This window comes from Coregonus clupeaformis, chromosome 19 (assembly GCF_020615455.1).
Source record: "Coregonus clupeaformis isolate EN_2021a chromosome 19, ASM2061545v1, whole genome shotgun sequence".
NCBI lineage: Eukaryota > Metazoa > Chordata > Actinopteri > Salmoniformes > Salmonidae > Coregonus > Coregonus clupeaformis.
The window spans coordinates 23,189,600-23,214,552 of NC_059210.1; the positions used below are offsets into that span (position 1 = coordinate 23,189,600).

Consider the following 24,953-nt stretch of genomic DNA (forward strand, 5'->3'; position numbering starts at 1 on the left):
CAAGCTTTAACATCCTGACTGATGTCTTGAGATGTTGCTTCAATATATCCACATAATGTTCCTTCCCCATCTATTTTGTGAAGTGCACCAGTCCCTCCTGCAGAAAAGCACCCCCACAGTATGATGCTGCCACCCCCGTGCTTCACGGTTGGGATGGTGTTCTTCAGCTTGCAAGCAACTCCCTTTTCTTCCAAACATAACGATGGTCATTATGGCCAAACAGTTCTATTTTTGTTTCATCAGACCAGAGGACATTTCTCCAAAAAGTACGATCTTTGTCCCCATTTGCAGTTGCAAACCGTAGTCTGGCTTTTTTATGGCGGTTTTGGAGCAGTGGCTTCTTCCTTGCTGAGCGGCCTTTCAGGTTATGTCGATATAGGGCTTGTTTTACTGTGGGTATAGATACTTTTGTACCTGTTTCCTCCAGCATCTTCACAAGGTCCTTTGCTGTTGTTCTGGGATTGATTTGCACTTTTCGCACCAAAGTACGTTCATCTCTAGGAGACAGAACGCGCCTCCTTCCTGAGCGGTATGACGGCTTCGTGGTCCCATGGTGTTTATACTTGCGTACTACTGTTTGTACAGATGAACGTGGTACCTTCAGGCGTTTGGAAATTGCTCCCAATAATGAACCAGACTTGTGGAGGTCTACAATTTTTTTTCTGAGATCTTGGCTGATTTCTTTTGATATTCCCATGATGTCAAGCAAAGAGGCACTAAGTTTGAAGGTAGGCCTTGAAATACATCCACATGTACACCTCCAATTGACTCAAATTATGTCAATTAGCCTATCAGAAGCTTCTAAAGCCATGACATCATTTTCTGGAATTTTCCAAGCTGTTTAAAGACACAGTCAACATAGTGTATGTAAACTTCTGACCCATTGGAATTGTGATACAGTGAATTATAAGTGAAATATTCTGTCTGTAAACAATTGTTTGAAAAATTACTTGTGTCATGCACAAAGTAGATGTCCTAACCGACTTGCCAAAACTATAGTTTGTTATCAAGAAATTTGTGGAGTGGTTGAAAAATGACTTTTAATGACTCCAACCTAAGTGTATGTAAACTTCCGACTTCAACTGTATACTTTATTTGTATTCCAGGAGGAAATGCTTTGTTAAAAAGTAATATTTTCAGGATATACAGTAAGTAATAAAACAATAAAGTTATATTTTGGCCCAAATGCAGTCAGGGGGATCAACCGTTTTGAATAGTAAGGCTTCTGTACCAAGAATTGTCTGCAGGGTCAGCCGTATTGTGGTATGCTCAACTGTGCGAGTTAATGGAAACTCAATGAAAGGGAACACATACTGCTGCTGGCACAGCATGGTTGCTCAGCTGAGACTGTGTAACAGTCATTTACCATGGTGTTTTACACAACATTATGACCAACGAACATCAAGGTCATCCTTTAACTGAGGCAGTCAAGTGGTAAACACACCAAAACATTCCAAGCATTACTGTTTTGGGGATGCTTTTACATAGAGAGAATGAGAAGGTCATCTGAAAGTTATTCCTTTGTCAAGATATAAGTATTCAATTATTTGATAAGGATCCCTTTTGTCTACTATTTGATTTAATACTGAATGGCTGGCCAAAGGAGAAGTGAGGGATTGTTTAAATGGGGATTTTGAAGGTGATGGAGCTGTCCCTCAAACTTGTTGCCTTTCCATATCTTCAATATAAATATTTTATATTTCTCCCATCCTTGGGAGGCTCCTTTATGTCAATATGGAATAAGAGGAAGGTAACAGTTCCTCCTCAGAAGCAATACCTTATGGAGAAGGGTTTACCTCTTCTATCCTTGTGACTTTCTGCCAAGGTTATCTTGCCTTAGATCACAAGTTAATCTATGTAATAATGAGGTTTACAAGCACTCAGGAGGTTAGTTATAAATACAAATTGCTCTCATGGAGTTCCAAATAGGTTTAGTGAACTGAACGTTCGCTTATCTCAACATGGCCAACGGCAATTCCTGCCTTTTTCAAGACATATAAAACCCCTCATGCCACCATTTGTTTCCCATTACATGAACATTTTGGTCTTACACTCCAAATGGAAGAAGTACCAGCAGCACCAAATGAGGGGATAAGCCTCTCTGCTCTTAGAAGCCAGTTCTCAGTGAATGGGGAAGAAGGGCCCAAGTACGGCTTTGATGGCAGCAGATATCACTACGGCGATGGGACCAGCGTGGCTTCTCAGAACTCCTCACAGATCCTCACAGGTTACGACACTCTGGATGTTGGCCCAAATTATGACTTCTATGCGAACACAAATGCCCTAGGCAGGGTGCGTCGATCAAGACCATCCCTCTTTCAGCTTCACTCCAACATTGAAGTAAGTACGACACATTTGGCCTCTAGGCAACATACCTGCAATATGTCAGGCCCTCTATAGTGTTATTTTTTTATACTGCTAATTGTACAGACTGATATACATTATTGTTACATCCCTATTTCCCCACCACCACCCCTAAGGAGGATTCCTTTCCCCCTCCTCTGTATGAGGAGACCAACACATGCAGAGCACCTGGGGACAGCTCCGAAGATGATGTTGAGGAGCCTCAGTCAGAACCCGCCAGGTTTGGATGGGTGAAGGGAGTCATGGTAAGACATGGCAGACACAAAACAACTGAGATGCCAGACAGCACTATACATACTCCATTATACTGGTAGTCGTGACAACATGCTAAGGAGACGTGAATTCCCCCTAGATCCGCTGCATGCTCAACATCTGGGGGGTGATCCTGTACCTGCGGCTGCCCTGGATCACTGCACAAGCAGGAATTGGTGGGTCAAGCAATTGGTCTCAACACTTTTATTTCATTAAAGTGTCAAGTTTGTGTATTTGTGGGACTGTATTTGTATGGTTTAATGGATTGTGTGTGACATTCCTCCCCTAAGGTTTGACCTGGGTCATCATCCTGCTGTCCTCCTGCATCACTGGCATCACTGGCCTGTCCACCTCTGCCATCGCCACCAACGGAAAGGTCAAAGGAGGTGCATTATCCCTTCCCTGAAATAATACAATAATAACACAGGGTCCGGTGGCCCTGGCCTTTTTGGGGGGCCCTAAGCGATTTGGTTGGGGGGGCCTCCCACCTTATGGCAAAACATTTTAGTGGCCCCCCTCTTGACGGCGGAGAGAAACATTTACGTTTTAAAGTTAGTTTCCTGCAATTCTACCGATTTTGCCATGAGGTGGAGAGAAATGTTTGCAGTTTAAAGCTAATTTCCTACAATTCTTCACATATTGCCATGACTTATGCCATGTTATTAAGATAACTGAGTGAGAATGACTAACAAAATCAATGGGGGGCCCCCTAGAGGTCAGGGCCCCTGGGCACGTGCCCTGCATGCCCAGTCGGTATTCGGCCATGATTACTACATGTTTAGATAGCTGGCTAGACTAACTACCAATCTAAAAATTGTTAGCTGACATGGCTAATTGAGTGACTGTCAGTGACTGACATAACAAGAGAAAAACTGAGTTCCTAAACCGCTAATGTCGCTTATGCCTGGGACCGGCCCTGCACAGGGTTCTTATACTAAAATATTTACAACACTGATCCTCTTTTTTCCCTCTTGCAGGTGGAACCTACTTCCTAATCTCTCGTAGCCTGGGGCCAGAGCTGGGAGGATCCATTGGTCTCATCTTTGCCTTTGCAAATGCTGTGGCAGTTGCCATGCACACTGTGGGCTTCGCTGAGACTGTGCAAGCATTGATGCAAGTCAGTGTGTTATCACATAGGCCTATACCCACATCACTTATAGCCAACCTCTGAGTTGGCATTCCCTTTTTAACTGTACCCTTGTTTTAATTTGTCACCCAAACCTCCCACCTCAGGAGAGTGGTGCCAGCATGGTGGACCCAATTAATGATATCCGCATCATTGGAGTGATCACTGTCACATGTCTGCTGGCCATCTCATTGGCTGGGATGGAATGGGAGGCCAAGGTCTGTTCAAACTGCCACTAGGAGGCTACAGTACATGCCTTGTCACAAAAAAATAGGAGAACATATGAGAGACGAGGTCTGATGTTAGAACTTAATACCGTTTGTTGATGCTGGCAATTTCTTTATGAATTTGTAAAATTCATGTTTTTCTATAAGATGTATTGAATTTGTTTGGGAATTATTGTTTATCGTAAGCCTCTAACTATGTAGTCTCTGGATAGATGTCATGTAATCATGTAGTGCATTGTGTTTGAAATGAGTGTTCTTTGCCAACTATACAGGCCCAGGTTCTCTTCTTCATTGTCATCTTGGTGTCCTTTGCTAATTACATAGTGGGGACCATTATTCCCGCTACACCTCAGAAGCAAGCCAAGGGCTTTTTCAATTACAAAGGTCAGAGCTCCATGGCATTTAGACAGAGTGTGAGTGTTGTACATTTCATATTTCATATTAGTTATTTTTGTTTTTCCTCTATCAATAAAATAGGCATACTAACTATTCTTTCCCGTCAGCGGATATATTTGCTGAAAACTTTGTACCCAACTGGCGTGGGCCTGAAGGCAACTTCTTTGGCATGTTCTCCATCTTCTTCCCCTCAGCCACAGGGATCCTGGCAGGAGCCAACATCTCTGGGGACCTAAAGGCAGGTTCCTTCCTCTGATCTCTCTAGAAATGTCTACTGTATCTTCTCACTATAGGAGAGGAGGGCTCTTTGGATGAAAGGGAGATGGGATGTTTAATTCAGATGCTTATTATAACAAATGTTTGACTGTTGACTAGTCATTATATATCCCCCCCCCCCCCCTTATCTCTACACAATATAGGACCCTACAGTAGCTATTCCAAGAGGAACATTGATGGCTATATTCTGGACCACTATATCTTATCTCATCATATCAGCAACTATTGGTGAGTTGTACACACACATGCACAAAGTGTCTCCTCATGATTTAATTGGTGCTTTCTTCTGTCAATATGTGCTGTGTATGGGCCTCTCTCTGTCCTGGTTTAGGAGCCTGTATGGTACGAGATGCGTCTGGAGTTATGAATGACACCTTAAACTCGTCTAATACTTTAAACTGCCAGGGTCCGGCCTGTCTCAATGGCTGGAACTTCACTGAATGTATTACTAACAGAACCTGCCCTTATGGCCTCATCAACCAGTACCAGGTAACCTAATACAAATGATTGATTGCCATGTTTCAATGTTCAATGCACAAGTATGGCCTTGGTGTATTGTACAGTGGGGGAAAAAAGTATTTAGTCAGCCACCAATTATGGAAGTTCTCCCACTTAAATAGATGAGAGAGGCCTGTAATTTTCATCATAGGTACACGTCAACTATGACAGACAAAATGAGATTTTTTTTCTCCAGAAAATCACATTGTAGGATTTTTAATGAATTTATTTGCAAATTATGGTGGAAAATAAGTATTTGGTCAATAACAAAAGTTTCTCAATACTTTGTTATATACCCTTTGTTGGCAATGACACAGGTCAAACGTTTTCTGTAAGTCTTCACAAGGTTTTCACACACTGTTGCTGGCATTTTGGCCCATTCCTCCATGCAGATCTCCTCTAGAGCAGTGATGTTTTGGGGGCTGTCGCTGGGCAACACAGACTTTCAACTCCCTCCAAAGATTTTCTATGGGGTTGAGATCTGGAGACTGGCTAGGCCACTCCAGGACCTTGAAATGCTTCTTACGAAGCCACTCCGTCGTTGCCCGGGCGGTGTGTTTGGGATCATTGTCATGCTGAAAGACCCAGCCACGATTCATCTTCAATGCCCTTGCTGATGGAAGGAGGTTTTCACTCAAAATCTCACGATACATGGCCCCATTCATTCTTTCCTTTACACGGATCAGTCATCCTGGTCCCTTTGCAGAAAAACAGCCCCAAAGCATGATGTTTCCACCCCCATGCTTCACAGTAGGTATGGTGTTCTTTGGATGCAACTCAGCATTCTTTGTCCTCCAAACACGACGAGTTGAGTTTTTACCAAAAAGTTATATTTTGGTTTCATCTGACCATATGACATTCTCCCAATCCTCTTCTGGATCATCCAAATGCACTTCAGACGGGCCTGGACATGTACTGGCTTAAGCAGGGGGACACGTCTGGCACTGCAGGATTTGAGTCCCTGGCGGCGTAGTGTGTTACTGATGGTAGGCTTTGTTACTTTGGTCCCAGCTCTCTGCAGGTCATTCACTAGGTCCCCCTGTATGGTTCTGGGATTTTTGTTCACCGTTCTTGTGATCATTTTGACCCCACGGGGTGAGATCTTGCGTGGAGCCCCAGATCGAGGGAGATTATCAGTGGTCTTGTATGTCTTCCATTTCCTAATAATTGCTCCCACAGTTGATTTCTTCAAACCAAGCTGCTTACCTATTGCAGATTCAGTCTTCCCAGCCTGGTGCAGGTCTACAATTTTGTTTCTGGTGTCCTTTGACAGCTCTTTGGTCTTGGCCATAGTGGAGTTTGGAGTGTGACTGTTTGAGGTTGTGGACAGGTGTCTTTTATACTGATAACAAGTTCAAACAGGTGCCATTAATACAGGTAACGAGTGGAGGACAGAGGAGCCTCTTAAAGAAGAAGTTACAGGTCTGTGAGAGCCAGAAATCTTGCTTGTTTGTAGGTGACCAAATACTTATTTTCCACCATAATTTGCAAATAAATTCATTAAAAATCCTACAATGTGCTTTTCTGGAATTTTTTTCTCAATTTGTCTGTCATAGTTGACGTGTACCTATGATGGAAATTACAGGCCTCTCTCATCTTTTTAAGTGGGAGAACTTGCACAATTGGTGGCTGACTAAATACTTTTTTTCCCCACTGTATGTGTTTCACTCCCATTTCTTTCTGTGGTCAGAGTATGAGTTTGGTGTCAGGGTTCGCCCCTCTGATCACTGCTGGGATATTTGGGGCCACTCTCTCCTCAGCCCTGGCCTGCCTGGTCTCTGCACCCAAAGTCTTCCAGGTTGGTTTTCTTAGGGAACCACTTTTACTACAAATAAAGAGGCATTGGTGTGTTATTCTATTAGCATGATCTAGTTCTGTTCTCACTTACAGTGTCTCTGCCAAGACAACCTTTATCCAGTCATTGGTTTCTTTGGGAAGGGTAATGGAAAAAACGACGAACCAATCAGAGGCTACGTCCTGGCGTACATTATCGCTGTCTGCTTCGTTCTCATTGGTATGATAAAGACCTGTCAAGATAGATGCAGAGTGAAAAGGAGATGTTTTTACAGTAACACAGCCCTGCCCTGTCTTCTCACCCTTCAGCTGAGCTCAACACCATCGCTCCCATCATCTCTAACTTCTTCCTGTGCTCCTACGCTCTCATCAACTTCAGCTGCTTCCATGCCTCCATCACCAACTCCCCAGGTCAGGAGCTCAACCAGGACATGGTATCATGACCATTAAAAGTCCTATGCTGCTCTTATGTTCTAACCAAACACCAGATACAAAGTAAACAAATTAAATATCATATTACCTAATAATATTTGTGTCGGTTTCAATGTGTGTGATTGACTGTGTTGCAGGATGGCGTCCCTCCTTCAGGTTCTACAGTAAGTGGATGGCCCTGCTGGGTGCTGTGGTGTCTGTGATCATCATGTTCCTTCTCACCTGGTGGGCAGCACTCATCGCTATTGGCATCGTCATCTTCCTGTTGGGATATGTGCTCTACAAGAGACCCTGTGAGAAAACACACACATACAAAGTTTTAAATTCATTCCCCAAAAAATATCTGTAGTAGTTTTTTGGCAAGCATTGTTTTCCTTTGAATATTCAGCAACTCAATCGGTTATTTGTTAATTTTTAGCTGTAAACTGGGGATCATCAGTACAAGCTGGGTCATACAACATGGCATTGTCCTACTGTGTGAGCCTGAACCAGGTGGATGACCATATCAAGAATTACAGGTCAGACCTGAACTCTCTCTGAGGACCTAATGAGAACAATGTCAGGCTTTTGTTGCTGTTCCAACTGAATAACAATTTCTCACTTTGTATGTGCTTTTCTTATTCCCTTTATTCTTACCTCCCTCCTTTCTCAGACCTCAGTGCCTGGTCCTCAGTGGTGCACCCAGTTGTCGTCCTGCATTGGTCGACTTTGTCGGAACCTTCACCAAGAATCTAAGCCTGATGATATGTGGGAATGTTGTCACTGTGAGTTATCATCTTGAATCATTGTACAGGGATCATTAAGGGTTGCCCTATTACCCAGGGAAAGTGAGCTGAGCAGTCACGCTCTGAGGTTGTCCCATTACTCAAGTATTTTTTTTTTACTGATAAAAACCAAAATGCTAAGAATTTCAGTAGTCTGGTCTTTCTGGTTCCTCCATTGTGTGTGGGTGAAAATAGCTACTTTACATTTTCAGGCAAGTGATCACAATCTTCTGGCCACCAAAAAATACTCCTGACTTGACCTTCATTAATATATTAATCTTAATAATATAGCTGACGCTTTTATCCAAGTGACTTACAGTCATGTGTGCATACAAACTATGGGTGGCCGCAGCGGGAATCAAACCCACGACTATTGGCATTGCAAGCACCATGCTCTACCAACAGAGCCACACAGGAGACAATGTCAATTATTGATTGTACATTCGCTATTTTTTGTATTCTAAGTCATTAACCTCTAACTCCCTCTGTCACCCTGCTGCTCTGTCAACAGGGAAGTCCTTCTCCCTCAACCTTGGATGCTGCCAGTAGCAACAGTCATATTACCTGGCTGAACAAACGGCAGATCAAATCGTTCTATCACGGTGTGGTGGCTAATGACCTGCGCGCTGGGGTTAAGATGCTGCTCCAGGTGGGCCAACTGCCATGCCTTATCTATCAGGACCCTTTTCATTATGTGGATTTAATTAACGTGTTAAACTGTGTCTAACTCCAGGGTGCAGGTTTGGGTCGGATCAGGCCGAATGTCCTCTTGACGGGCTTCAAAAGGGACTGGCGTAAGGACAAACCATCCTGCATTGACAACTACATTGGAATTCTACAGTGAGTGAATCACTCAGTCAAATCAGCAAGATGAGTTCATAATGGATGTGACGGAGTGAGGATGCAGTTTAATATGTCTTTGTACATTTGTTTCAGTGATGCGTTTGACCTGCAGTATGGAGTGTGTGTGCTGCGAATGAGGGAGGGTCTGGACATGTCTCGGCAGGCACAAACACATGGTGAGGAACCCAACAACCATGAAGATTTCATGTTCTTTTACAATATATCTTTATATATCATTGCCTCCTTTTAATGCAGTTAACCCTGGGTTTGAGGCAAGCCCAGAGAGGGGTGTCAACACCTGTGTCCCCCCTGCACCCCCTGCAAATTTTTCATGTATGTATGATAACATTTAGAGTATATAATTTGTGGTCTATGACATTCATCTTTTTCTATACTATTGACAAAGAGATGTTGTCTTGGTTATAGTGGACCCTGATGCCATGGTGACTGAGCCTCAGCCTCAGCCTTGTACTGTGTTCCAGTCCCAGCAGGGGAAAAAGACCATTGATGTGTACTGGCTGTTTGATGATGGAGGCGAGTTTATTGTTGTGGATTTGATTGTGCCCTTCCACAAATCAAGCTTTTTCTGCATTCAACAGCACAAGCCTTCAAGTTTTATAACATAGTCAGATTGATAATGTGGGGTCATAAATCATACAATGTTGTTACATGTCAAGTACCCCAGGTCAAAAAGATAACATAGGATATAATTATGTAATGGTCATATCAGGCAGAGGGGTCAATGTTATGTGTGAAAGGTAAATGTTAAGTCTGTTGTGCTCTTAAAGGTCTGATTTTGCTACTTCCCTACCTGCTCACACGTAAGAAGCGCTGGGCAAGGTGCAAGGTACGCGTCTTTGTGGGCGGAGACATCCAGCGAAAGGAGGAGCAAAAAAAAGAGTGAGTGTAGTATGTTTAAGGCCATACTGTGTGGTAGAAACATTATATAATGTTGTCAGGATCCCCCTTGGCCTTTCCCCTCCTTTGAATATAAGCATTTCGCTGCACCTGCAATAGCATCTGCAAATCTGTGTACGCGACCAATAAACTTTGATTTGATTTTGATTTGAATAGTTCAACTGACCATGTCCTTGTGTCCAATTTAGAGTCATGGACCTCATCAGCAAGTTTCGCCTTGGTTTCCATGACGTTGAGGTTCTGCCTGATATCAATGCGAGACCACAACCTGAACAGTATGGTTCCCTGTCACTCACTATATACTGTATAACTGTGTACTATTCAGCATTGTACTTTCTTATTCTTACGTAAGAGTTCAGTTGCACAGTGATTAAACTCACAATGATTCATTTAATCTACATCCATTCACAATGTCTGCAGGTCAATGCTCTGTTGAGACCCTTTCCTCTGCCTTTTTCTCTGACAGTGTGAGGAGGTTTGAGGAACTGATAGGGCCCTACAGGCTTAACACAGCCCAGAAGGATGGCCATGTAACAGCTGAACAGATTAATCAGGACTGTCCCTGGATGGTGTCTGATAAGGAGATAGAGACAAATAAGCCCAAGGTGACCATTATCTGTGTTTCATTGGTCAAAAAGGCAGGACCACTCTATTGCCAAACTTTCAAATGTAGCATAGCTAGATGTGGAATATTTGGTTATGACAGTTTCACTGTTCTCAGACAGACTGCTTACAGTACATTTTAAATGTGTGTTTGTGCACCAGACCCTTCGACAGATTCGTCTGAATGAGGTTCTTCAAGATTACTCAAGGGACGCCGCCATTATTTTTGTGTACGTACTCTGTTTTTGCAAACCAGATATTTTTATTGCATTTATTGACTTCAACCCATCCCATGACAAAGCTAATAAAGGTGAGAGTGATGACTGATCTATGTCCTCTCATTGACAGGACCATGCCTGTGGGAAGGAGAGGGCAATGTCCCAGTGCTCTGTACATGGCATGGCTGGAGACTTTGTCTCGTGACCTGCGCCCACCAGTCTTACTGGTGAGGGGAAACCAAGAGAATGTGCTCACCTTCTATTGTCAGTGATCCCTGTTTTAACCATGTTCAATGAAATCACCCCATGGTCAAGGAAAATAACATTGTTATTGTCATAAATGATCATGCATTAGATGTGCTCTGGTAGAAGTGCTCTATGACATTTCACTTCTTTCATTATCATCAGTACTAGACACATTAGCCATCTGTGAAATATGTGATTAGATTTAACGTCATCATCATTATCATCATCATCAGTACCAGAAGCATTGTTGTCGTTATCATCATTAAGCAGTAGTAAAAAACATTATTGATTGTTAAACGTGTGCTTGATGATAGAAGTTTTGAAGTGTAACACCAGTGTCTATTTGTAATTGTCTGTACATTTTTACTGTGCCTATTTAATTTGGGATGTAAGCAACAAAGGTAAATGGGATAACTAGGCTTCTTGTATTGTGTACCCCCTTGAAAACATCCCAATGTCACAATGATCATTCCAATACAAATTCTAAGAACTCTATTATGTAGCCTTACTTTAAGAATAAAGTATTTTTGGTTGAACCCACTACATAATTTTTTTTTTTATATATATAGAAGTACACCATTTAATTATCTAGTCAAATGTTTCTGTCTTTTGAAAGTGGAAAATAATTTGGACAGGCCAAAAGCATTCTAGAGCAAAGGCATTTCTGTTGGATGGAACTCAGTGGTTCTCAAACGTAGGTTTGAAGTTGAAATGGGGTCCCCTGAGAAAAACTGTAATCTTATCAAACAAAGTAATATCTTTTTTCTCTTCAAATGGGTATAGAATACACAGAGGTGTAAAGTACCCTGGTCATCCCTACTGCCTCTGATCTGGTGGACTCACTAAACACAAATACTTTGTTTGTAAATTATGTCTGAGTGTGCCCCTGGCTATCAGTAATTAATACAATAAAATAAAGACATTTGTGCAGTCTGGTTTGCTTAATATAAGGAATTTGAAATGATGTATACTTTTACTTTTGATACTGAAGTATATTTTAGCAATTACATTTACTTTTGATACTTAAGTATATTTAAAACCAAATACTTTTAGACTTTTACTCAAGTAGTATTTTACTGGGTGACTTTTACTTTTACTTGAGTCATTTTATATTAAGGTATCTTTACTTTTACTCAAGTATGACAATTGGGTACTTTTCCCACCACTTGTTCCACAACTAAGGGCCTTTTAGGGTATTAGAATGCGCTTTAATGTAATGTGTTGGGACAGCCTGCGAGACCTAAAACTGAGAGAATGTGAGCACACTGCGTTAACTAGGGAATCTACTTATTTTCAAGTGGGGTCCCCTGTATTTTCTACTGTCAATTTGGGGTCGTGTGCAGAAAAAGTTTGCGAACCCCTGATGAACTGCAACTTCATCGCTAGTATGATAATGTTTACAGAGCATGCGCAATACAGACTTCTCCCTGAGCTGGAGCCTCCACGTCTGATCACGAGCCTTGGTTATCCAATCACAGCAAGCCACAGTGTGTTTCCAAACAACATTCCTTTTCACACAACGACAGGCTGTGTCAAATAGCTAGCTAGTTACTTACTTCCTCATCATCTCAACTAAAAGGTTGTCGGCTGAATAAATTCATTTGTTTCTCTGACATTTTAGCTAGATGATTAGATGCTGTAGTTACTTACTCCGTTGATATTATAACTAATAGGTTGCGTTGGGAGAGGTCACAAGAAAACAAAAATGGACAACAGTGGTTTTCCTAACGTTAGACAAAAGACAATCACGCTTGTGATAAAAACACCGAATCAAGCGCACGGGGATCAAACGATTGAAGGAGTTGACACGGACTGGACAGTGAAAGAGTTGAAGACTCATTTATCGAGGGTGTACCCAAACAACCCGGTGAGTAAATGTGATAGCTATCTAGCTAACTTGGCTAGCTAGCCAGTCCTTGCCAAGTTAGATTGGTCCAGTAAGTTAGCCAGCTATAATGTCATACTACTAGCTAGTGTCAATAACAATCATGCAATCTAAACAGCTAGCTAGGCTATACATAGTTGTGTATGTATAAATCATGGTTGCTGTCAGTGTGTGTTGTGTTGAAATCTGTCCTCCTTTCCCCCACAGGCTGAAAGTGATCAGAGACTTATTTACTCTGGCAAGCTGCTCCCAGACCAACTGCATGTCAGAGATATTTTCAGAAAGGTACGTGTGTGTGCCTATTCACCGAAATATCAACTAGACATATTCTCAGAACTCTAGCTATATACAGAGTTATGTGCCATCTGGTCAGATTGCAGGTATCATCAGTAAAAAAATAATGTTATTGATTCAACATTATGTGCCTAGATCAGGGATGCAGTCTGCCTACAGGGCTACACAAATACCTGAAATCAGGCAGAGAATTGCTAAACCTATGTCCTAGTTATTTTTAGTACTACTGCATTACCTATAAAACTGTGCTGAACAGTGTGTATATTTAATCTGTTATGTCAATGAATTACAATACTAGAATCTCAGATTAATGCCGAGAGCAAAACTGAACTGTGCTTTGACATCCCTGGAGTTCAAGCCCATAGAAGCCCCTGTCAGGACTGTTATGAATGCAGTCCCCTTTTTTGAACTTCAGATCAGTCAGATTTTGTTTAATGTTGCATTCACTACTTTTCTCACAGGATTTTTCAAAGCCATTCTTTTTTATACATTTTTTACTTCAAAAGGTTGAATGAGTGTCCCTCTATGTCCCGTGCCAAGAATGGATGTGATGTTCTTGTGTCTTATGCCGCCTGGGATATCTCATCATGTATGTCTTCACAGACGGACCTAACACCCACTGTGCACCTGGTGTGTGCAGTCAGAACTCAGCCCAGAGGTCCACTAGGAGCAAGACCCAAGGTAAAGTACCCCATATGGAACCCCATCTCAAACTGTGACATGTACTCTATGTGAAGGTTATGATGTAGACCTAGGTGAAGCTATTTTAAATATACTCATTAAATAGCATCAGTTAACAATGCCTCAGTTGTTGCTCCCCAAGATATTGTGCCAAACCAGGAAACGTTTTTGTTTTTAGTTCTGCCGTGCCAGTGATTCCCTTGTGCTCTCCTTTAGAAACCCTACACACCTCATTAATATGATTTGTAGCTGTAATTGGGAGCTCCCGGAGCTGACAAACGACAGTCAAAGCCAGACATTCAGATTAGGAAAAAGACACCTCACATGGTTGATTACGAATAATTTGATAAGCCAAAACGCCCTATCAGCTAAATCATCTAAAGTAGTCCCCCAATCAGTGGTTGAGGAGGTGTCAGAGCTGAGTCTGTTCTGGTCTCTGGAGAGAGGAGTCCCAGCTCAGTGGATAGCAGGAGACCGGTGCACAACTACTCTCATTAGGAATCTCTGGAGACCATAACATTGCATCTCTGAAAATTCACTGCAGCTATTCACTGCAGTCACTTTGTACAGTATGTATGTCCGCACCTGTGGTGTTAACACCATGTCTCACTTTTGATTCAGGTCAGAGAGCCAGAACCACAACCCTCTGCCATGCCTACCAGACAGAACGAAGAGGGTGTCACCCCAGCCCCATCTGTGCCCACTGAACCAGAGCTGAGACAACGAAGGTACACTTCCACCTCTCCCACCCCACCCGCATGGCCTGGCACTACATCGTGAGTTAACAAGACAAGTGAATTCTTTGCATAAGGCTGGTGATATTAGTCCCATAACTATTACTTGTGTTGCTTTATGAAAAGTTATATTGCTGGGAGAGATTATATGCAATACGTTGGTCTATCCTTCAGTCTGATATGACATGCAATTCACACTGCTATTATCCTGTGTGTCACTAGGCCAGGGGCAGCAGAGATAACCAACCCAACCTTCCCCACCTACTCCCTCTACAGCCCTCAACAGCTGCTCTGGCTGCAGCACATGTATGCTCGCCAATACTACATGCAGTAGTAAGTATTCAATCACAAGCATTTTAGCAATTATGTCAGAATTGCTGCAGCAAAATCAAGCATTTTTGCCCGCAAATATAAAACAAATCCCAGAGAAATCCTGGTGGGAATGATTCATAGTCTCTTCACTCTGTACAGCTTGTTAACAGTCATTGAAAACAAATGTGGAGCAAAATTAGTTTGACACCCCTGGCTTACTGTAGGTGTTTCTCAAAATGCATAGTACCGTGCTCCGAGCATGCAAATTGGAGCACGGGAGGGTCGGAGTATGAGTCCAAATCATGTATGCGAAACAGAGCATGAAAGGCACTTCTTGAATGCGTACTCCATTTGTACATATTTTGAAGCATGCATCGATGCAAGCTTCAACGGAAAGTAAGCAAAGAAATATGACGCAGGAACGACAGAATAAATAATGCAACAAATATTGTAGTTAAACTCAAATATACTAATTGATAAAAAACCATTATTTTTTGAAAACATGTTTAAAAAAGGTATAATCTTCGTAAATGATATTATATGTAGGACTGGTGGAGTTATGTTGCACATGCAGCTAACAAAAACATATGGAAATGTCTGCTCTACCCAAAATTACAACCAAATAATTGCAGCATTACCGCAAAAATGGAAGAGGAAAGTGGAAGGGGGAAAAGGTAAGGAACTTGTCTGTCGGCCCTCTGTAGCTCAATTGGTAGAGCATGGCGCTTGTAACGCCAGGGTAGTGGGTTCGAACCCCGGGACCACCCATACGTAAAAATGTATGCGCACATGACTGTAAGTCGCTTTGGATAAAAGCGTCTGCTAAATGGCATATTATATATTATTATTATTATTATTATTATTAAAGAACATAATTGGTTAAAGAAAATTGTGATAAATAAATAAGTATACCAGTTTCATTTAAGGACCAAAGGATTGACAGCTGTCCCATATAGATTGCAAAATAGTTGGGAAGAGATTTTTGACATACCGATTCCATGGCATAGTGTTTATGAACTGATAAGCAAAACGACGCTGCATTCAAAATGTAGAATTTTCCAATTTAAATTATTATACAAAATTCTTGCTACCAATAAAATGTTATTTATATGGGGGATACAATCTTCCCAGCTCTGCAGATTTTGCTGCGAAGAGACAGAATCATTAGATCCTTTGTTTTGGTACTGTCCATTTGTACCTTGTTTTTGGACACAGGTCCAGGAATGGCTGAAGGATTGCAACATTTACCTGGAGCTAACCCTGCAGATAGCACTACTGGGTGATCTGAAAAGTCATAGTCAATCGATCAATAATATAATACCATTTTTAGCAAAAAAAATTATTTTCAATTTACAATCTGTAGAAACAATGAGAATAGAAGGGTTCAGAACTTTTGTGAAACATCACAGTACAGTTGAAAAATATATGGCAAATAGAAATCCAATATGGATGGTGTGAAGAGATAGATGGGAGGTGTTGAATGGAGCTGAAAGATGGGACTAATAACAACTAACAACTAATAACAACGAGATAACTCATGTAAAGCATACTATGTCCATAATAAGAATATAGGTTATAGGTTGAGAGCTTTTGTGACAGAGCACAGGAAAGATATGGCATATAGAGGCAAGCCGGATGGACATCATGAAAATAATCGGAGAGGTTGAGGGTAGAGGAAGTTCAGGAGTAAAAATAAAAAAATATAATTATTGTAAAATTGACTGTGTCCATAAAATTTATATAGTATGTATAAGCTGGAAGTAGAGGCCTAAGTGTTGTTGTTCACTAGTTTACTCCAATTAGGGAAGGGGTGGTGGGGTTGGAAAGTAATAAAGGGAAATATATTTTTTTAAAGGATATGTATGTATATGTATTTATATGTATGTATGTGTATATGTACAGTTGAAGTTGGAAGTTTACATACACTTAGGTTGAAGGTACCACGTTCATCTGTACAAACAATAGTACGCAAGTATAAACACCATGGGACCACGCAGCAGTCATACCGCTCAGGAAGGAGACGCGTTCTGTCTCCTAGAGATGAACGTACTTTGGTGCGAAAAGTGCAAATCAATCCCAGAACAACAGCAAAGGACCTTGTGAAGATGCTGGATGAAACGGGTACAAAAGTATCTATATCCACAGTAAAATTAGTCCTATATCGACATAACCTGAAAGGCCGCTCAGCAAGGAAGAAGCCACTGCTCCAAAACCGCCATAAAAAAGCCAGACTACGGTTTGCAACTGCACATGGGGACAAATATCGTACTTTTTGGAGAAATGTCCTCTGGTCTGATGAAACAAAAATAGAACTGTTTGCCCATAATGACCATCGTTATGTTTGGAGGGAAAAGGGGATTGCTTGCAAGCCGAAGAACACCATCCCAACCGTGAAGCACAAGGGTGGCAGCATCATGCTGTGGGGGTGCTTTGCTGCACTTCACAAAATAGATGGCATCATGAGGAAGGAAAATTATGTGGATATATTGAAGCAACATCTCAAGACATCAGTCAGGAAGTTAAAGCTTGGTCGCAAATGGGTCTTCCAAATGGACAATGACCCCAAGCATACTTCCAAAGTTGTGGCAAAATGGCTTAAGGACAACAAAGTCAACGTGTTGGAGTGGCCATCATAAAGCCCTGACCTCAATCCTATAGAAAATTTGTGGGCAGAACTGAAAAAGCGTGTGCGAGTAAAGAGGCCTACAAACCTGACTCAGTTACACCAGCTCTGTCAGGAGGCATGGGCCAAAATTCACCCAACTTATTGTGGGAAGCTTGTGGAAGGCTACCTGACACGTTTGACCCAATTTAAAGGCAATGCTACCAAATACTAATTGAGTGTATGTAAACTTCTGATCCACTGGGAATGTGATGAAATAAATAAAAGCTGAAATAAATCATTCTCTCAACTATTATTCTGACATTTCACATTCTTAAAATAAAGTGGTGATCCTAACTGACCTAAGACAGGGGATTTTTACTAGGATTAAATGTCAGGAATTGTGAAAGACTGAGTTTAAATGTATTTGGCTACGGTGTATATATTTGCGAGAAAAACAACAACATATGGGGGATTGGAAGTGATGCAGACAATTACATTGATGGAAGTTACAATCTATCTGCAATATTAAAGCTGATCTACCCCCTAAAAATTTTTTTAAAGAAATGTCGCAACCACGTAAAAAAATACGCTACATTTCTTTATATCATTATTTGAGCTGAAGCGAGAGAAAATACAAATGTTGCCTATTCACATGTAATATGTTGCCTGAGTACAATATTTTATCTTGATACGTTAATAAATACATTCGGTGTTAATTTTGGAATGTTTACCTGCCGACGTACCGTAGATCGCAAGCCCATAAAAAGTCAATTGGGCTAACTGGCTAGCTACTGCTGTTAGCCACAAAGAATCGTTAGCTAGCTACCCACAAAGAATTGACGTCTACCTTGCATAATATTCGTTCTAGGTCAGTTTTGCCTGTTAAACTATCTGGTTAGCTACATTATTACGATTCACATATAGCTAGCTGATAGTTATGAAGTAAAATGTTTGCTTTGTGTATATCTTGTTTAGTCTATTGTTGTCATTGACCTGGCTGGTAGAAGGTTGTTTTATGCATTCTCCACATTCTCGTCCTCACAAGAACGTACTCAAGAGAACATCGTTGGAGAATGCACTCGGAGCATGAGAGTGTGGAGCACGGTAATATGCATATTAAGAAACATCCTGTATCTGTCTTTTGTCCCATAGCCATGCAGCCTACGCAGCAGCAGCCTCCGCCCCCTTTGCCCCAGCCGCCGGCCCATCCCTTCCTGTCGCTCCCCACCAAGCCGCTGTCCCAGCAGCCCTGCCCAATCAGGCCCCCATTGACAACCTTCCAGCCAATCAGAATGCACAGGACGCCGCCTTTATCAACCCGGGAGCAGCCAATCAGAACCTGCGGATGAACGCCCAGGGCGGGCCTGTGATGGAGGATGAGGAGGATATGGATCGTGATTGGCTGGACTGGGTGTACACGGCTGCCCGTCTGGGAGTGTTTCTCAGTATCGTCTACTTCTACTCCAGCCTGAGCCGCTTCGCCCTGGTCATGAGCAGCCTGCTCCTTATGTACCTGTGAGTTGACTGTTGATGTGATTGTGTTTATGTTTGTTCTTATCTACCCATCTCATGTTTGCTTATGTTGGAGAAGTAAGTGCACAGTACTTGGGGATATGTAGCCGAAGCCTACATAAGCTTTCCACCATTCATTTTTCCCATAGAGGATTTTAGAAACACTTCAAATAAGGGCTGTGTTTCGTGTAGGCTTACCCTGGCGTGACGTTTTGATAACCATGTAAATCTCTCTGGGACAAGGTAACTTTTTTATCAATCGGCTCTATTTACTCTCAGATCCAAAAATGCTAATTAGCGTCAAAGTAGACATCATGCAAAACTACAAATCCCTGCAAGCTCCTGCACGTCAACTCTAGCTGACACGTTTGCTAACAGGTATTGTGTCAATTTAAAACTTGCACAAGACAGTTCACAGAATTGTCCATTGAAAGAAATTAAGCCAATTTATTCATTACTACATTTAGATAAAATTAGATAGTTCATCCATAGATTCTTACCTTTGCCTTGATTCGGCAGTCTTGTCCAGATCATCATGGTATTTGTAGTTTTTTTTATGATAGCCATATTAGCAGCTAATTAGCATTTCCTTTTTTGGGGGTGTAAATACAGGCGAATATATTGATAAAAGTCACCTTGTCCTACAGAGATTTACATGGTTATCAAAACGTCATGCCAGGCTAAGCCTAGACAAAAAACAACCCTTATTTTAAGTGTTTCTAAAATCCCCAATGGGGAAAAATGAATAGTGGAAAAATGATTGGAACCATGTCCCTGTTTGACCGCTAGGTTTTATGGGTATTTTGACTCGTACTGTTGTACTCTACAGCCAGAGCCATGTATTTAGAGAGTTGGGCCAACTTTTAGAATGTTTTATATTGTTCTAATGCTTGTCATTCAGTTACATAGCATTATTGAAATATTCCCCATGTTATGTTAATCAGGCACTAACATGGCTGCCAATAATATTTTCAAATGTCATGTAAATGCATCATAATGCTCATTCTAGACATTATTCCCTATGTAATGTTAATGGGGCGCTAACATGGCTGTCATAGAATATTGTAGTGTCATCTAAATGCATCATAATGCAGAAACCTCAATGGCACAACTCTCTAAACACATGGCTCTGTGTATAGCCTGTCCGCTAATGGTGAGGCTGGCAGTGGCTATGGGTGATGGGTAGATGAAGGCACCCGTACAGTGGCTTGCGAAAGTATTCACCCCCCTTGGCATTGTTTCCTATTTTGTTGCCTTACAACCTGGAATTAAAATTGCTTTTTTGGGGGGTTTGTATCATTTGATTTACACAACATGCCTACCACTTTGAAGATGCAATTTTTTTATTTTTTTGTGAAACAAACAAGAAATAAGACAAAAAAACAGAACTGAGCGTGCATAACTATTCACCCCCCCCCAAAATCAATACTTTGCAGAGCCACCTTTTGCAGCAATTACAGCTGCAAGTCTCTTGGGGTATGTCTCTATAAGCTTGGGATATTTGGCCATTCTTCAAGGCAAAACTGCTCTAGCTCCTTCCAAGTTGGATGGGTTCCGCTGGTATACAGCAATCTTTAAGTCATACCACAGATTCTCAATTGGATTGAGGTCTGGGCTGTGACTTGGCCATTCCAAGACATGTAAATGTTTCCCCTTAAACCACTTGAGTGTTGCTTTAGCAGTATGCTTAGGGTCATTGTCCTGCTGGAAGGTGCACATCCGTCCCAGTCTCAAATCTCTGGAAGACTGAAACAGGTTTCCCTCAAGAATTTCCCTGTATTTAGCGCCATACATAATTTCTTCAATTCTGACCAGTTTCCCAGTCCCTGCCAATGAAAAACATCCCCACAGCATGATGCTGCCACCACCATGCTTCACTGTGGGGATGGTGTTCTCGGGATGATGAGAGGTGTTGGGTTTGCGCCAGACATAGCGTTTTCCTTGATGGCCAAAAAGCTAAATTTTAGTCTCATCTGACCAGAGTACCTTCTTCCATATGTTTGGGGAGTCTCCCACATGCCTTTTGGCGAACACCAAACGTGTTTGCTTATTTTTTTCTTTAAGCATCAGCCTTTTTCTGGCCATTCTTCTGTAAAGCCCAGCTCTGTGGAATGTACGGCTTAAAGTGGTCCTGTGGACAGATACTCCAATCTCCGCTGTGGAGCTTTGCAGCTCCTTCAGGGTTATCTTTGGTCTCTTTGTTGCCTCTCTGATTAATGCCCTCCTTGCCTGGTCCGTGAGTTTTGGTGGGCGGCCCTCTCTTGGCAGGTTTGTTGTGGTGCCATATTCTTTCAATTTTTTAATAATGGATTTAATGGTGCTCCGTGGGATGTTCCAAGTTTCTGATATTTTTTTATAACCCAACCCTGATCTGTAATTCTCCACAACTTTGTCCCTGACCTGTTTGGAGAGCTCCTTGGTCTTCATGGTGCCGCTTGCTTGGTGGTGCCCCTGCTTAGTGGTGTTGCAGACTCTGGGGCCTTTCAGAACAGGTGTACAGATCATGTGACACTTAGATTGCACACAGGTGGACTTTATTGAACTAATTATGTGACTTCTGAAGGTAATTGGTTGCACCATATCTTATTTAGGGGCTTCATAGCAAAGGGGGTGAATATATATGCACGCATCACTTTTCCGTTATTTATTCTGTATCATTTTTTTAAATAAGTTATTTTTTTCACTTCACCAATTTGGACTATTTTGTGTATGTCCATTACATGAAATCCAAATAAAATCCATTTAAATTGAAGGTTGTAATGCAACAAAATAGGAAAAACACCAAGGGGGATGAATACTTTTGCATTGCACTGTACAGTAATCCTGAGAGAATGATGGCCATATGTTGTGCTTATCAGCAGAGAAGAGATGTCCTTAGCTCAATGTGTTGCAGTCACACTCTCTGTCCATTATGCAACTCCCTCAGGCTCTGGATTCAGCTCTCATCCAAACCACACATTCCAAATGTATGAGCGGAGACAAATCTGTGTGTGTTTGAGAGAGGTTGAGGGAGGGAGAAAGAGGTTGAGGGAGGGAGAGCGATAAAGGCATGGCATTGACATACACTGACACAGTCTGTCAGGTCGTTGTGACTGCAGTGTCCTGAATGTCCTCCCGTATTTCAGTCTAATGTGAGGATATGTAGTGCTAGTTGAGTGTTTAATATATCCTCCCCTGTTTCTCTATGTGCTGCTGGGAGCTGCCTGGTACAGCAGGCCTCATCTCTGCTACGTTACTATAACTGGGGGATTAGATCTGGGCGTCAGCTCAAGGGCACTACTCCCTCCCTGATCAACTAATCTGGACAGACGTGGCAGAATGGGAACTAAGCGTTAGCTTAACGTGTAACAAGGTTTAGCGGCTAGTGCTCCACCGCCCAAGCTAATGATTAGACTGGTCTCAGTGTGTTGGAAGGAGAGGGACAGAGATCACTATCTATTAGTTGGCCTGGTTATAGGAATGTAAATAGAGTGGCCATTATTAACATGTTAGTGAGTTTGTACTTCCTCTTTGTTTGCACTGCCTGTTCTTAACTGGAAATGCTAATAGGGACCACCACATAATAATAATAATAATAATATGCCATTTAGCAGACGCTTTTATCCAAAGCGACTTACAGTCATGTGCGCATACATTTTTACGTATGGGTGGTCCCGGGGATCGAACCCACTACCCTGGCGTTACAAGCGCCATGCTCTACCAATTGAGCTACAGAGGACCACCATATACTGTATACTCTGACTGTGGAATAGATACACAATTTAAGAAGAATCATGCAGATCTACTTTATTAATCCCTGTTGTCTTCCTCTCAGGCACACAGCAGGCTGGTTCCCCTTCAGACGAAGGCCCCTGGTCAGAGGTCCAAACAACCAGGTCCCCGAGGTCATCCAGAACCAACAGAACCAGGACAGGAACCCAGTGCCACCGGTAAGACACATTTCCTCAGGGACTGGATCTCTGGGTGTGGAAAACAGATATGGCTTCATAACAAGGCATTTACTGCCTTATGTAGTAACATTCGTCACACAGCATGTAGAGCAGGGTTGTCGAACTCATTTTGGCCCGGGGCCGTATTCGGCCTTCAACGTGGTCCAGAGGGCCGCACTGAAAATTGGTTATACTTCCTCGCTGTCAAAATTAGCAAAAGATAGTCCTCTATCCATCGTTTTTGTAATTTTCAATACTCCCTGACTGTCTAGCTTTAATTTAGGTGATTATTAGCAAGCTGGACACAGTCAAGAACTGTATACATGTAGGTCCATTATTATTTCTACACAGTTTAGATTTGGTTTTAGTCATTTTGAAGTATATTGAGTTTGTGTCTCAGGAAACAAGCAGATTTAACTTCTTTAGGAAAACAGCCCTAATGTTGGAAACAAACATTATCATTTTCCAAGCTATAGCACACAATATTCTACATACAGAGATTGGTCTACTTCGTGTTTCCAGTTTTGCCATGGAAAAAATATTGGCTATACTGGTATCGTCCTGGCCCTTTTTGACTCCCCTGATATAGTTTCATTTAACTGTGTTGTAAAAATACAGTTTAAGTGTGTGTTTATGTCTGAACTCTGGTGGTGGGGCTAACAGAGTTTCTCCTCTCCCTCAGGCGGAGGTCCCTGCAGGAGAAGAGGGGGCCGAGGCAGAGGTTGGACCGGATGAACCACACCCCCTGACTGCAGTACCTGTGCCTCAACACAGGGTGTCCATCGTTTGGAGTGCCTGGATCTTCTTCAAAGCCTTCTTTGCCTCCCTCATCCCAGAGGCCCCGGCAGTGGCTAACTGAATAATCGACTCTTCCAGCAGGGGGCAGTTAACTTCAGTATCAGACCTGCCTCTCTGTCACTGGAAGTCCTCCCTCTTTGTCCTTCTGGATGGATGCCTGGACATTTTGTGAGAAATCATGAGTGATTAAAAGCGTCAACGCATACAAACCCCTGGCTGTAGTCTGTTAAGGGTGTGGTTCATTCGGTGCTTCCTGCCTTATGATAGTGACCAAATGGTTGTATATACAGTACAGTACATACACTTCTCTCTGCCAAATGGTTGTAAATGCTGTAAATGGGTATTGGAACAAAACATTTAAATATTATTGTATTGTCTGTACACAGCACTTTACAAATGTATCTTATTATTAGAGCTGGGACAATACTAGTATCGCAATATTATTTCCATTGCAAAAATGGAAACACGAAGCAGATCAACTCTTTGGTCCTTTAAAAAACTTCTATATGTAAAATATTGTCTGCTATAGCTTGGAAAATAAATGTGACTCTGGATGAGTAATAATGTACACTCAGCGGCCAGTTTATTAGGTACACCCATCTAGTGCCGGGTCGGACCCCCTTTGCTTCCAGAACAGCCTGAATTCTTTGGGTCATGGATTCTACAAGGTGTGGCGTTCAAACGTTACTCAGTTGGTATCAAGGGACCTGATGTGTGCCAGGGAAAACATTCCCCACACCATTACACCACTGCCACCAGCCTGTACCGTTGACACCAGGCAGGACGTCAACGTAGTCAGACTCATGCTGCTTACGCCAAATCTTGACTCTGACATCAGCATGACGCAACAGGAACCGAGATTCGTTGGACCGGGCAATGTTTTTCCATTCAATTGTTCAGTGTTGGTGATCGCGTGCCCACTGGAGACTCTTCTTCTTGTTTTTAGCTGATAGGAGTGGAACCCGGACCGACGAGTTGTGCATTCCGAGTTGTCTTTCTGCACACCATTTGTACTATGCCATTATTTGCCTGTTTGTGGCCCGCCTCTTAGCTTGCACAATTCTTGCCATTCTGCGACCTCTCTCATTAACGAGCTGTTATCGCCCACAGGACTGCCGCTGACTGGATGTTTTTTATTTGTCGCACCATTCTCAGCAAACCCTAGACACAGTTGTGCGTGAAAAGCCCAGGAGGCCAGCCGTTTCTGAGATACTGGAACCGGCGTGCCTGGCACCAATGATCATAC

At 42.2% G+C, this 24,953-nt stretch overlaps 2 protein-coding genes across 4 annotated transcripts; both read left to right on the forward strand.

Moving 5' to 3' along the window:
• The first annotated feature begins 2,046 nt into the window (after positions 1 to 2,046).
• On the forward strand, positions 2,047 to 11,894 carry slc12a3 (solute carrier family 12 member 3). 2 transcript variants are annotated; one of them, XM_041837362.2, is made up of 26 exons: positions 2,047 to 2,340; positions 2,481 to 2,609; positions 2,717 to 2,792; positions 2,907 to 3,002; positions 3,594 to 3,733; positions 3,850 to 3,960; positions 4,242 to 4,353; positions 4,473 to 4,603; positions 4,785 to 4,869; positions 4,973 to 5,130; positions 6,830 to 6,937; positions 7,030 to 7,153; positions 7,243 to 7,344; positions 7,503 to 7,658; positions 7,784 to 7,883; positions 8,018 to 8,129; positions 8,641 to 8,778; positions 8,863 to 8,969; positions 9,066 to 9,148; positions 9,228 to 9,305; positions 9,399 to 9,506; positions 9,761 to 9,872; positions 10,079 to 10,165; positions 10,357 to 10,495; positions 10,656 to 10,723; positions 10,842 to 11,894. In XM_041837362.2, exons 1-26 carry the CDS (start codon positions 2,059 to 2,061, stop codon positions 10,981 to 10,983), a joined length of 3,084 nt encoding a protein of 1,027 aa, XP_041693296.2. In that variant the 5' UTR covers positions 2,047 to 2,058; the 3' UTR covers positions 10,984 to 11,894. The 2 variants fall into 2 exon arrangements, with proteins under 2 accessions (XP_041693296.2, XP_041693297.2); XM_041837363.2 differs by lacking the exon at positions 9,228 to 9,305.
• Positions 11,895 to 12,445: 551 nt separating this feature from the next.
• Positions 12,446 to 24,260, forward strand: herpud1 (homocysteine-inducible, endoplasmic reticulum stress-inducible, ubiquitin-like domain member 1). Of its 2 annotated transcripts, none has more exons than XM_041837360.2 (8): positions 12,446 to 12,824; positions 13,050 to 13,127; positions 13,740 to 13,817; positions 14,439 to 14,593; positions 14,774 to 14,884; positions 18,621 to 18,983; positions 22,795 to 22,909; positions 23,592 to 24,260. In XM_041837360.2, exons 1-8 carry the CDS (start codon positions 12,663 to 12,665, stop codon positions 23,766 to 23,768), a joined length of 1,239 nt encoding a protein of 412 aa, XP_041693294.1. In that variant the 5' UTR covers positions 12,446 to 12,662; the 3' UTR covers positions 23,769 to 24,260. The 2 variants fall into 2 exon arrangements, with proteins under 2 accessions (XP_041693294.1, XP_041693295.1); XM_041837361.2 differs by having other exon boundaries at positions 14,439 to 14,545.
• Positions 24,261 to 24,953: the final 693 nt, after the last annotated feature.

Excerpts from the sequence above, each read along its gene's own strand:
- slc12a3 (XM_041837362.2), top strand. The coding sequence starts at position 2,059 with ATGGAAGAAGTACCAGCAGCACCAAATGAGGGGATAAGCCTCTCTGCT. Across the intron at positions 10,496-10,655 it reads TAGAGACAAATAAGCCCAAG|ACCCTTCGACAGATTCGTCT; the intron begins GTGACCATTATC and ends TTTGTGCACCAG. Across the intron at positions 10,724-10,841 it reads GACGCCGCCATTATTTTTGT|GACCATGCCTGTGGGAAGGA; the intron begins GTACGTACTCTG and ends TCTCATTGACAG.
- herpud1 (XM_041837360.2), top strand. The coding sequence starts at position 12,663 with ATGGACAACAGTGGTTTTCCTAACGTTAGACAAAAGACAATCACGCTT. Across the intron at positions 14,594-14,773 it reads GCATGGCCTGGCACTACATC|GCCAGGGGCAGCAGAGATAA; the intron begins GTGAGTTAACAA and ends GTGTGTCACTAG. Across the intron at positions 18,984-22,794 it reads AGCCTGCTCCTTATGTACCT|GCACACAGCAGGCTGGTTCC; the intron begins GTGAGTTGACTG and ends TCTTCCTCTCAG.